The following is a 13,996-nucleotide window of genomic DNA, read 5'->3' as shown; positions in this document are numbered from 1 at the left end:
ATATAATTCAGCCTCTCTTTATGTGCATTATGCTCTCTAATCAAGAATATTAAATGAGACGTCCGCACGCCAAAACCCGCTCCGGCACGCCAGCTCTGCTTCACATAGCCAAGAGAAGACAACTTAGCGTTGCGCCTGAGCATACAAGTCATTTGGATGTTGGAAATTGGGAGATAAGTAATACAAGCCTAAAGTGATCAACCACTTCTGCAGTAACAGTCTGTAGATGTAGCCATTGTGGAAGTCCCACTTGCTGCTCTTCTACTGCAGCCTTGCTCTGCTGGTGAGAAGGATTGTTCTCTACTCTTTTTAATCCACCAGAAGAAGAAATGAAGTGCTGGTGTTAATGTAGGTGCACTTCTTCTCGGCCCACACAAGTCTAAACTTTCGAGCAAACTTTCGAGCAGCCAGGTTGGCAGACATGATGAGCATGCATTTTACAGGATTTGTAGGTGTTGAAGTTAGGAGATAGGAAAGGGAATAGAAAAGTCACACACGTATGCTCGCTTTTTAAATAACTGCTGTTGAGAATTCATATTTTGCATTCGGCTTTGGTAATAATACAAATCACGTCAGGGAAACAACAGGGAAAGACTGCCTTCTCATTCTCTGCCCCCGACAAATGGGAACAGACTCCAGGACACCTTCAAACTTGAGCAATCGGTTTGCCCTCGAGTCCTTACAGTGCTCATAGAGGGTATCTTCCTCCTGTTTTATTTAATGTACTTTATCAACTATTCCTGCTGTTTGTTTATTGTTTATTGTTTGTTTTGTTTTTGTTTATCTTGTCTGACTGTAATTGTGTACCTTTTTATATACTGTATGTTTTGTTGTAACAGGGCGCTCTTGTAAATGAGAGCTCACTCTCAAGGCCGCGCCTGTATAAATAAAGGCAAAATGAATGAATAAATACTAATAATTTGGAGAATTCAATTGAGACATACAGTAATGATACGAAAGTGGCAGAAACTGTGACAGGGTGACTAATAACGACTGTAATAATTTGAGTGTTTTTCCCCCCTTGCAGTCGTGTCGACATGTCGCTTTGGAGGAACACCGCACATGAGCAGAAAGGGCTCACAGCATAGTCTGTGTAAAAGATATCCACGTAGCCACCGTGATGTCACCGTGATGTCACCGTGATGTCACCGTGATGTCACCCATTGTTTTCTGGATTCCCGATTTGAAACCTCGAGTGTTGCATTGTGACCGTCGCCATCTTGGTTTTCTTGTCGACAGAAGTGACCGTTGATCAGCGAGCTGCACGATCACTGCTCAGGTGACCTGACAATCACGCCCCAAAACATAGTCTGCTTTATTGTCTATTTTACTCGAAATGGGACCATCATTTCCAAAAGGAACATCATGCTGTGTTGAAGAAGACTTGAAACTAGTTGTATAAAAAAAAAATCACCCCCGTACTGTTATCATGAATGGGGAAATTAGCTATAGAGACCAGGCTGTAAACATGTTTTTATTTCTGCTGCAAAGTCGGGCATTTTAACATGGGGGTCTATGGGGAATAACTCCCTTGGAACCAGCCTCAAGTGGATATTTGAGGAACTGCAGTTTTTGGTACTTCCACGTTGGCTTCATTTTTCGGAACTGAAGGTTGGGACTTGATTTGACTTATTCTACCTGCTCATCTGTGACCTGCTCTCTCTCTCTCTCTCTCTCTCACACACACACCTACACACACACACACACACACACACACACACACACACACACACACACACACAGAGGTTTGTGATTGAGAGAGCAGTGATGTGTGATGATGAAGCAGCAGATCTATCTATGTCTGCTTGCCTGCCTGCCTGATTGTCTATACATAGCTACTGGATCTGTCTTACACATGCACGCACGCACGCACACACACACACGCACACGTACACACACACACACACACACGCACACATACACACAGCGCCAGAGACATCTACTTACGATGCATGAACCAGGGACGTGTGTGTGGGTGACCGACTGTCGCTTTAGCTCTAGGACAAACACAGCATATCTCTCTCTCTCTCTCTCTCTCCCTCCCTCCCTCTCTCTCTCTTAGTCTCTCTCTCTCCCTCTCTCTCACACACCTCCGCACAGCTCAGAACAAGCGTCCATCATTCATGCTCGACGCTCACTTACAAGCTGTCAGACACAGTCCCATTCACTCGTAGATCACCCTGCTCTGGCACACATTGCCTAAATGAGCTACTCAACACCTCCTCACTCACTGTGCGTACGCACAAACGCTTTGTTTTGGTACCACGCACGCACGGACACACACACTTATCTATATAGAAGATACACTTTGATGTGGGGTTGTATGAGCTACTTTGTATAGAGTCAGTCTACTACATTACATGCATGGTCCCAGTTTGGAGAAATGGAGACTGCATTCTACTGCATGTAGTACACTGACTGTCGGCAAGTACCTCATACAACCCCGCATCAAACAATCCAAACTATCCCTTTAATGAATATACTGTATAGATATTGGATATAAGATAGCTATAGCTGTATAATTAAGCAATATAGCATGAGAGCAAGTGTGTTGTGGCGAATATATTCCTGATAAGCTGTTATATAACAGCTTATCAGCGGGATATATTCCACAACACCACGCAGCTCGAGTGCTATATTTTTTTCCAAGGTTTCCAAGTATAATAATATAATAATAATAATACTATAAGTCCGACTGGCATGGTATTCTGATAGAGTCAGTTGAAACACTACTGTAAGGCGGGACCGCAAGAACGTGCGGGTGATTTGATTGGATCGTTCTGGAGACTGAAGTTGACATTGGCCAATCCTGGCGCTTGCTGAGAAGCTGAGAGCTTTCTGGAAAGCCGACAGGCAGCTCGAGCGCAGCGCTGCATTCTCAGCGCTTGCTGAGAAGCTGAGTGCTTTCTGCAAAGCCCGACACCAACTAACGTTACGGGGTTAAATGCGGGGTTAACAGCCTTTTTTTTGCAAAGAAGACATTAGCCCGCATTTATTCTTGTACAAAACATAATTTTCTGCGAAGTATTGGATCTGACAGCTGTCTCCGCCATTTGTTTTTTTTGAGGTAACCAAAGGCTTTTAGTAAGAGAGTTGCCATGGCAACCAATAACCCATGGCCATGGGTTATTGGAGTGGGTTATTGGATTTATACAATGGCTGTGAACCAATCAGATTGCTTGATTTGAGAGAGCCGTTTTATAATATAAATTATACCATATACAGTAGGTATGATATTACAGTAGATATGATATGGGAATAAATGATATATAGCTATAGTTCTAGAATATATGATATAGTCATGGGATTTTGATATTTAGGTATAGAATATATGATATAGTCAAGGGATTTAGATATTTAGGTATAGAATATATGATATAGAGACAGTGTAGGATATTGGTAAATGAGATATATCAAAATAATACAGAATATAGGCATATTTTATATAACATAAGCTAGATGCAGGATAAGGATATAAGATATATACCGTAAATTCCGGACTATAAGCCGCGGCTTTTTTCCCGTTTTTTGGCCCCTGCGGCTTATATAACGGTGCGTCTTATCTATGGATTTTTTCAGAAAAAAAAAAAAAAAAAAAAAAAATCTCTCTTTTTTAGCACTCTTTCTAACTATAAATCCACTTCTGTTTTAATTTCCTCTCTTGCCCTCTTTTCACCACACCGCGGACACTGTGTGCACTGTAAAAATAAACAACGGTGGTGTTGTGTTATGTTGTTTTGTTGAAATGTTACGGTAATACGGTAAATGGGAGCTTCCTCAAACAGCCATCTCTTTCCCGACAATCCCCTCTGTGCGTGACCACTTACATATGGTAATTACGGTAAGCAAACGGCCACAAGCCCATCAACTCCCTCCCCCGACTACCAGGAGAAAATCACAAACTTCGGCGAATTCACACAAAGGAAGATCAAGGAATATTCCATCGAACCGGAGCAGATCATAAATATGGATGAAGTGCCTTTGACGTTCGACCTGCCACTCACTCGGACTGTTAACAAGAAGCGCCCTGGAGGATTCTTTCACCAAAAAAAAGCTTTGCTCGTTCTCGACAGCATGAGAACGAGCAGTAGATGATCATGAGGTGGTTTTTCAGACGTGTCGATATAGCAGTTTATCGCAAAAGTGTAATGGAAACACATTTTTCGCATTTGCACGTCATGTGACCCATATTATCCCTTGGAAAAGGAGCGGAAAATAAGTTTGGTAAGTAAGGTTCGATAGCCGTGTCAAAACCTCCGCAGCAAGTGGAAAACTTTGAAGCAACGCTACCTAGCAGAAAGACGAGTGTTGTGCAAAAGCGTAGCCGGGCAAATTAGATAATGTTTAATGGCAGAAATCGGTCCATGGTGACAGCAGGCTGCCTGTGTGCGCGCATTTGGCACAGCGGCGAGATGAGAGGATGAAAAGCACACACTGGTGCGGTGGTGCTGTCTGAAGTGAATACAGTGACTGTGAGTAGGCTAATACATTGCACACGTTTCAGGTGCAATTATAGAACCAAATCAGCCTTTTCCCCCCTCCATCTCTAAATCGGACCAGTTGTAGGCTATTAGGCTACCTTTTTTCCTCTGCCTGTCGCGCTGACTGCATTCACGCAGCCAGCAACATTTTGCGACTCATTTTCTTTTGAATTGATAATCAGGCTCGTTTATATGCATTGTAACTTCATGTTGGGATTTCCATTGACCATTGGTTGGATTTGAGCATGCAGGGGACGGGATATGGGGCAGATCCCCGTGCGTAATCACTGTGGCAGCTGCTGCAACGGGGAATCACTCAAACGCAACTTCAATGGAAACGCCTACAAGTCGCAATTGTACATTGTCGAAGTTGTAGAAATATCGCAATTCTTTTGCGAAAAACTGTAATGGAAACACAGCTATAGATGAAGAGGAGTTCGTTGGTTTTGAGTGACAATGAAGGAGAGAGGAGAGTGGTTGACGAAGCCACCCTGAACCTGTTCGTTTCCGACACTGAAGATGAGGACTTTGGTGGTTTCAGTACGCAGGAAGAAGAGGAAGACGAGCATTAGTGACTTGACTTCTCTGGTTACAGGTTTGCTGCACATATAGCCTATTGTTGTGTGATTTTGTCTGGGGATTAGTGACCTGACTTTTGTTTTGTTTTGTTGAAATGTTAATAAATGGGAGCTTCCCCAAACAGCCATCGCTTTCCCGACATTCCTCTCTGTGCACGAACCCTTTCATATGGTAATTAAACATCAAAACACCCGCGGCTTATAGTCCGGTGCGGCTTATAGAAGAAAAAAATAGTCAATTTTGGTCCCGCGGCTTATACACCGGTGCGTCTTATAGTCCGGAATTTACGGTAGCTAGATTTATATAAATAAAATGAATACACATACTGTAGGATACAATCTAGATATATCTATACTATAATTCTGGCATCGTCTGTCTCCCTCTCTCTTCTGTGTCTGGTTTGTGCTTTTTGCTGCACCTTGTGTGTGAACATAAGTGCAATCTGTACACGTGTGTGTGTGTGTGTGTGTGTGTGTGTGTGTGTGTGTGTGTGTGTGTGTGTGTGCGCGCGCCGAGCATTGGTGCATTGGTGTGTGTGTGCATTGGTGCGCGCGTGTGTGGCCGTCGGGGGAAGTGGAGCTGAAGTAAATTCTTACATAACCAGCTTCAAAGTGAACTGCAGTCGGCCGCAGTACAGACACAGCAAAATGTACGGAAGCAGGGAAAACGAGGGGCAAAATGAGTTTGAGAGAGGATAGAATAAAAACACTACAGAGGAGAGAGAGGCTGTAAACAACTCCAGGTCTCAGATAGGGCTGGGCGATATGACCAAAATCTCATATCCCGATATACGTCATTTCATATCCCGATACCGATATATATCACGATATAGCATATTTTCTGTAAATTCTATTTATAGTTTATATAAAGTGACCACATGGCCATTTATTTATGTAGCAGTTAAACCAGTTCAAATGTCAAACCTCACAAAAGATACATGCATTCAGAATACAGATAAGCATGGCTATTCTTTACAACACAAATAATAATAATTAGTTGCAGGGCAGTAGAATGAAACACAAACTGAACCACACACCACCAGTTCGATTTTCAAAGAGGACACTTAGCATTCACTAGCATTGCTATTGATGTGTTTGATTTAAGCACTAATCTGGAATCATATCTAAAAGCGACCACTAGGCGGCAGTATTTCTTTAGTCAACGTCAAAATACCTACATTTTCAGTAGAAGAAGAATAAAACGGTAGAAGAAGAACAACGTGAACGAACACAACTCACTCAGGGAAAGCTAAAAGCTAAAGCTAACAGACGTTTTGTTGCCCTCAAGGGATTTCCTTTGGATGATGAGAGGATGGGAGGAGTTGTTTTGCCAGGTTTAACGTTAGGAGGACACACGCAAATATGGATCAAACAGAGCGCAAATGCCTGGGTAGGCTAGGCGGACGGAGTGGAGGTAACCTCCCTGCTCTTTAGCCTACTCACCGGCTGATTTGTGCCACTTATAATAAAGGGACGCAAGGGGCTTGTTGACACAGTCTGGTGCATGTGTGGACTGTGGACGTGAGTAAAATGAATGAAGAAAGCACAGCGTCATCCAAATGACGGACAATATTGCCGTAAAGAGTGTGATTTGCAACACAACGATATAAACGATAGAGCATCATATCAAACGAAATACATTTTCTATCGTCCAGACGAAATATATCGTCATATCGCCCAGCCCTAGTCTCAGATATGTTTCCACCGCTGCTGTGTGCAAATGTAGCGCTGGTAATGACACTTTTTTCAAAGGACGGAGAAATATAACAATATGCGTCATACAAGTGCTAAACTCTTTTATCAGCCATTCAATTTCTTTTTCTCCCGGTGCACCAAAAATATCCTCACTTGTGTTTGTGTTTTTGTCTTCTTGTTCCTGTGCTAAAGTAGTCACGCAAAAAAAGTTCATTGCTTACTGTCTATTATCGCTCATTCTACGGTGTGTGGGGAGTCGCTGGCATTTTCTTCCTTTGATTCACACACAGCTATGTAGCTTCTTCACCCACTCATTGCAACAGGATGTCAATCAAGTTCCGAGTTTACACTTTTTCACAGCATAAAATAATGGTTTCTTGATTATTATATTTTTTGTTGGTTTCCCCATTTTATCATTTTCCTCAGATGAGTTGCTCAGGTTTCTTTGCTGGGCACTTCACTGTTTGAACTAACTTTTCCAATCACATGCCACACTTGTTACTAAACTAGCTCTGACATGCAATCAGTTAAATACGCATGTGCTTTTCAGTTGTGCTGTGCTGCACACTTCCTGGCTCATGAGGTGCTACAGACACACTTCCTGTACGCAGTGTTGGCTCATGAGGTGCTACAGACACACTTCCTGTACGCAGTGTTGGCTCATGAGGTGCTACAGACACACTTCCTGTACGCAGTGTTGGCTCATGAGGTGCTACAGACACACTTCCTGTACGCAGTGTTGGCTCATGAGGTGCTACAGACACACTTCCTGTACGCCATGTTGGCTCATGAGGTGCTACAGACACACTTCCTGTATGCTGTGTTGGCTCATGAGGTGCTACAGACACACTTCCTGTATGCCGTGTTGGCTCATGAGGTGCTACAGACACACTTCCTGTATGCAGTGTTGGCTCATGAGGTGCTACAGACACACTTCCTGTACGCAGTGTTGGCTCATGAGGTGCTACAGACACACTTCCTGTACGCAGTGTTGGCTCATGAGGTGCTACAGACACACTTCCTGTATGCAGTGTTGGCTCATGAGGTGCTACAGACACACTTCCTGTATGCAGTGTTGGCTCATGAGGTGCTACAGACACACTTCCTGTATGCAGTGTTGGCTCATGAGGTGCTACAGACACACTTCCTGTACGCCGTGTTGGCTCATGAGGTGCTACAGACACACTTCCTGTATGCAGTGTTGGCTCATGAGGTGCTACAGACACACTTCCTGTATGCCGTGTTGGCTCATGAGGTGCTACAGACACACTTCCTGTACACCGTGTTGGCCCATGAGGTGTTACAGACACACTTCCTGTATGCAGTGTTGGCTCATGAGGTGCTACAGACACACTTCCTGTATGCAGTGTTGGCTCATGAGGTGCTACAGACACACTTCCTGTACGCAGTGTTGGCTCATGAGGTGCTACAGACACACTTCCTGTACGCCATGTTGGCTCATGAGGTGCTACAGACACACTTCCTGTATGCCGTGTTGGCTCATGAGGTGCTACAGATCAGCTCCACACTGATTATGCTGCCTTCACTTCATAGGGAAAGATGGTAGATGCAAGCTTGCTACTTGAAAATACTGTAAACCTCAGCTTTCAAGTTGTAAAAGCTACTAGAAAACACAGTAAACCTCAGCTCTCAAGTGGTAAATAATATTCCTGTAGGAAATTCCATAAACCTCAGCTTTCAAGTGGTAAATATTATTTGAAAATGCCATAAACTTCAGCTTTCATGTGGTAAAATCCATTAGAAAATACCGTAAACCTCAGCTTTCAGGTGGTAAATATTGCTTTTGACCTCAGGGTTAATATGGAAATATGCAGTGAAGTTTAAGGATTGATATTTTCATAAAACAAGGATTACACCCCATACAGTACGTCATTTTTTGATCAACCAAAGTAAACAGAAATCTTCAAACGCATCAAAAACTAGAAGGACACTCAGAAAGTGCAGCCTACGTCTACGACGAGGCCAATTGCTTGTTCGTGAGTCAGATCCGGAACCGCTCCAAAATGTAATGGGTTCTTCCTTGGCCCATGCTACACCCTCCCGCCAAGTTTAATGAAAATCGGGCGGGTAGTTTTTCTGTAATCCGTCGGACAAACAACCAAACAAACGCCACCAAATACGTACATAACGAGTTTGAGTGCATGAACACCTCCATGTTTTTGCTTTGGGATGTTGAGTCATTCCAGCAGTTTTTCCCCATATGACTTGAACACAACACGAGTCTCCAGAGTCTCCAGAGGAAGGTCTCTTGGGAGACTTGGGAGAAGAAATCAGTAAGTCAGAGAAATCGGGGTCCCAAGGAGGACTTAGCACCTGAAAGCGGAGGTTTAGGGTATTTTCTAGCAGCATTTACCACCTGGAAGCTGACACCAACAGCGTTTCCTACTATTTATCACCTTAAAGCCGAGGTTTATGGTATTTTCGAGTACATTTGACCACCTGGAAGTTGACTTCAAGAAGCAAGCTTGTATCTTTGCCGTAGGACATGAATGCAGGGATCAGCTCTCATTTCCTCAGCGTTTGACTTGAAATGCCTCACATCCTGCTTGTGAGCAGCGGGACGCGTTAGCCACTTAGAGGTTCAGGGCTCGGTGGCACATTGGCGGGACACAGCCGATCCCAGCCGCAGGCCTGGAATGTGACAAGACTAGTTCATCACCGAATAAAAGACAAGACTAGTTCATCACCTGATAAAAGACAAGACTAGTTCATCACCTGATAAAAGACAAGACTAGTTCATCACCTGATAAAAGACAAGACTAGTTCATCACCTGATAAAAGACAAGACTAGTTCATCACCTGATAAAAGACAAGACTAGTTCATCACCTGATAAAAGACAAGACTAGTTCATCACCTGATAAAAGACAAGACTAGTTCATCACCTGATAAAAGACAAGACTAGTTCATCACCTGATAAAAGACAAGACTAGTTCATCACCTGATAAAAGACAAGACTAGTTCATCACCTGATAAAAGACAAGACTAGTTCATCACCTGATAAAAGACAAGACTAGTTCATCACCTGATAAAAGACAAGACTAGTTCATCACCTGATAAAAGACAAGACTAGTTCATCACCTGATAAAAGACAAGACTAGTTCATCACCTGATAAAAGACAAGACTAGTTCATCACCTGATAAAAGACAAGACTAGTTCATCACCTGATAAAAGACAAGACTAGTTCATCACCTGATAAAAGACAAGACTAGTTCATCACCTGATAAAAGACAAGATTAGTTCATCACCTGATAAAAGACAAGACTAGTTCATCACCTGATAAAAGACAAGACTAGTTCATCACCGAATAAAAGACAAGACTAGTTCATCACCTGATAAAAGACAAGACTAGTTCATCACCTGATAAAAGACAAGACTAGTTCATCACAGAATAAAAATAAATAAATAAATAAATAAATAAATAAATAAAAAAGCCTTCCAGAGATGACGGAGGAGGAGACGAGGAGGAGGGCGACGGACATTTTCAGGCCTGGCATGCTTCCTGTTCCTGTTAGTGTTATTGCCATCTTCTCTCTTCTCTCGCTCTCTCTCTCTCTCTCTCTCTCTCTCTCTCTCTCTCTCTCTCTCTGTCTTTCTTTTCCTCTCTCTCTCTCTCTCTCTCTCTCTCTCCGTGTCTGTCTTTTCCCCTCTCTCTCTCTCTCCGCCACTCTTTTAATTCCCCCAAAAAACAGCCAGTGGGCAGATGGGGATCAAATTACATTCACCTTTATACCTGCAACTGCTCGGCACAATTAGCGTCACGCTTACTTGTCATTTCAAATTGACACACTGCCGCTGTTGTGCTGTGTAATTATTTACTCGCCCGGGGAGGCGCTCTCTTGGTTTAACCACTAAATAATGACACACAGACACACACACGCGCGCGCGCGCGCACACACACACAGACACACACACAGACACACAGACACACACACACACACACACACACACACACACACACACACACACACACACACACACACACACACACACACACACACACACACCCCACAAAGAGCACCTGTGGCCTATTCTGTCTTGAACATGTTTAACATGCATTTTACCATTCCAGGGTCAGTGTGTGTCTCCTCACCAATGGCTAAAGCCTAATTAAAGGTGTGATTGTGTTGAGTGGGTTTGTCTAACAGAGGGCTAATTGACTAACAGCCGTTTGAAAAGAGAGCTGGAGGCGCCGTGTCACAATTATGACACGAGCCACATCTTCTTCACCTGAACTTGGGTTCCTGGTCAAACAAGGTTTACTGGTCATATCCATTCTGACATGGCGTGACTGGTATGTCCTCATCGGATATCACCACATATGACTTGAAATGACTTGGGTAATATTTTTGAAATATCCTTCAAATGACTTGGGTAATATTTTTGAAATATCCTTCAAATGACTTCAAATGACAGCAGAAATCACTTGTGTCTTCAAACATGGTTACTGGTCATAGCTATACAATATTTTGACATGGGGCATGACGAGTGGATCATCTGCAGATATGACAGCTGTCCATTTCTGACTACCGGTAGACATTTTCCAAATGTGAGATGGTTTTATTGCATAGTATCTGGCAAGACATGAACTCCAGATTCTAGCAGTATAAAGTGTTCTCATTCTGGGGTCGGAATGTTACGAACATGAAATCTGTGACTCTCATGATCAGAGAGTATCCACTATGTATATCACCATATGTGGGTCATATCTTGGGATATTCAGGCAATAATATCTCTGGATTCTTAGGGTTTTTGCCCAGTGTGCTGTTTCAATTTTGGGGGGGTTTGAGCATCACGACCCGAACCCACAGCAGTCGTCTCAGGTGTCCGTTTCTTTGCCCGTTTGCAGACCCGCTTTTTTGCGGGTCTGAGTCCTGTTCTTCAAACCGCAGAGGTTCCTTAGTCCTCCACATTGTTCTTTCCCCCCCTGCTCCCCCCTCGCCACCCCTCAAAAGACAAGGCTAGATGCAGGGAATAAAGATTGTTTCAAAGAGAGAGAGAGGGCGAGGGAGAGGACTACTGTAAACAGGGGCAGCCATTTTCTTGTGCAGGGGGAGAGGAGGGGAGCACATCGGAGCAGATCCTATGGGTTTTCTTTGATCTTGTGTCTTTTCTTGTGATAAATCTGTGTCTGTGTGATGCCTCTTGTTTTTGGTTTTTGTACTCTTTTGAGAAGGAAACAAAAAACAAAACAACAAGCAAAACATGAACTCTTACTGATTTGTCCTTTTTGCTCTTGCTTCTTTTCTTTTTTTGATATTCTTTTTTTTTTTACTCCGTTTTTGCCAGTAATCTTTTTTGAATTTTCTCTTTTCTCTTTTTCCCCCCTTTTTTTCTTAACCCTAGGTCCGCTCACAAAAAAACACGATGAATCTTCAATGAACAAGCCTCGAGACGAAGGTATTTTTGTTGCATGTTTTTCCTTTTTTCTTGTTTTGAAGTCTTTTTGGGGTACATACACACTACATAACACACACGCACACACACACACACACACACACACACGCACACGCACACACACACACACACACACACACACACACACACACACAGTGGGGGGAAAAACACACACACACACACACACACACAAGTCAAACCTCTCTTGGGCCTCATGATGTGAGATGCATACTGATATGTTGGTGTAAGTGTACACTATGTGCTGACGGTGGCAACACAAACGCTGTCTCTCCTATGCTAAGGGTTAGCCTGGTGTATGCTAATGGTTAGCCTGGTGTATGCTAATGGTTAGCCTGGTGTAAGCTTGGGCGATCGCAGTCCCCGGCTAATGGCGGCAAGACTGCCTTGGGTTTTTTAATGCAATCTCCAGTCAGTCCTGTGTGTCCTGCAGAGCTCCTTATCTGGCTCTTAACGGACAGGCGAGCGACATCGCCCCGGACGCCGCCGCTGCCCCGTCATCGGCGTGCCCTTTGAAATCACATGGGGCCGCCTAACGACATCGTCCCCTCAAACAACGGCGTTGTGGGGATGTGGAGCGGCGGAGCACCTGTCGAGGGCGGCTTTACACAACAACGAGGCGCATTATTATCATCACGCCTCGATCCCGAGCTCAAGGATGAAAATTGCTATTGAGTAAGGACCTACACAAACATCGTATTAAGGCCGGCGCCATTCCCAGTCAGCCATGATAATGTCAAATCAAAAAAAATAAACCGGGGACATCCAAGGACGCCGGCTGGCGCCCCGCTTGGAAGATTTGGGTTTAATCGGCTGCTAGAATAAGGACTCAGAAGTGTCAGAAATAGCTGTTAATTTAGCTCGTCTACCTGCAGCACACACACACACTGCCCAGGTGATTCTACCTACACTCTCATCTTACCCCCCTTGTTCTTTGGACATGTTTCTTTGAGAGAAAGGACGACTGATAATATTCCGATACGTATTCCTCTTGATGCTATTTTGAGGGTTGTGCGGGTGAGTCTTTCTCTTGCTCCGCAATGCTCTTTGAGTTGGGTTTCTTTTTTAAAGTCGGGAGTCTGGGGGAAGTTTGACATGAGAGGATTTTCTTGGTGATCAAACGCACAGACACAACTTTTTCGGGAGCTGCCATAGTCAGCAGCAGCCAGTGAAGCAGCCTAGCTAAGGAGCTTTCCCCCTCTCCTATCTTCCACCCCTCATCACAACATACAATTAACCTCGTTTGATTGGGAACTGTTAATCCCATCCGAAGGACTCGACGTCACGCTGGAGACACGGCGTGCGGCGCGCACAAGCCGAGCTGAAGCTGATCTCAGGTGCAGGATACAAGTCTCAAATATCAAGTCAGTTGAACAAAGAATTAGGGATGGGGATCGTTCATTTCTTGATATTGGTACCATTTTCTTGAGACTGCTTAACGTTTCCGAGCCTATCGATACTTTTCTATTATTTGCTGGAAAGACGAGACAACAATAAACGTATTAACATAAGTGGTATTTCTTTTGTTGCTTAACTGCAGGTCTGTGACTGAAATTTGCCTAGCTTGGTGAGGCAATTAAATTCTTCTTCCTTTCTGTTTAGTTAACGGCGGTTGGCGGCGCAATTCACTCGATTTCAAAAACTTCAATTGATGCACCAGTGATTTGAGGTAAATGACATGACTCTCGTCTCGCGAGACATAACGTCACGTTGTTGGGACCCGATAGTCTCGATAGCAGTATCGATAAGCCCAGAACTGATTGTGTTTCAGGGTTTGGCGAAATTATCGATCGATCCCTATCGATAC

At 43.8% G+C, this 13,996-nt stretch overlaps 1 protein-coding gene across 3 annotated transcripts in view; it reads left to right on the top strand.

Annotated features, from left to right (window-relative positions):
- The window catches only part of nlgn2a (neuroligin 2a), a gene marked incomplete at its 3' end in the record, with an annotated part of 189,880 nt that overhangs the window by 22,892 nt on the left and 152,992 nt on the right, over positions 1-13,996 (top strand). Inside the window, exon 2 of one of the 3 annotated variants that reach the window (XM_083639659.1) lies at positions 12,121-12,174. The exons of the other annotated variants lie outside the window; for them this stretch is intronic. Within the exon in view, the coding sequence (XP_083495785.1) occupies positions 12,121-12,174 (54 nt within the window). The remainder of the gene's footprint in view (positions 1-12,120; positions 12,175-13,996) is intronic. 3 annotated transcript variants of the gene reach the window in all.

Source organism: Poromitra crassiceps, assembly GCF_964638095.1.
Source record: "Poromitra crassiceps genome assembly, chromosome: 7".
Lineage (NCBI taxonomy): Eukaryota > Metazoa > Chordata > Actinopteri > Beryciformes > Melamphaidae > Poromitra > Poromitra crassiceps.
The sequence above is the reverse complement of the archived record's forward strand: the minus strand, read 5'-3'. Positions and strand labels throughout refer to the sequence as shown.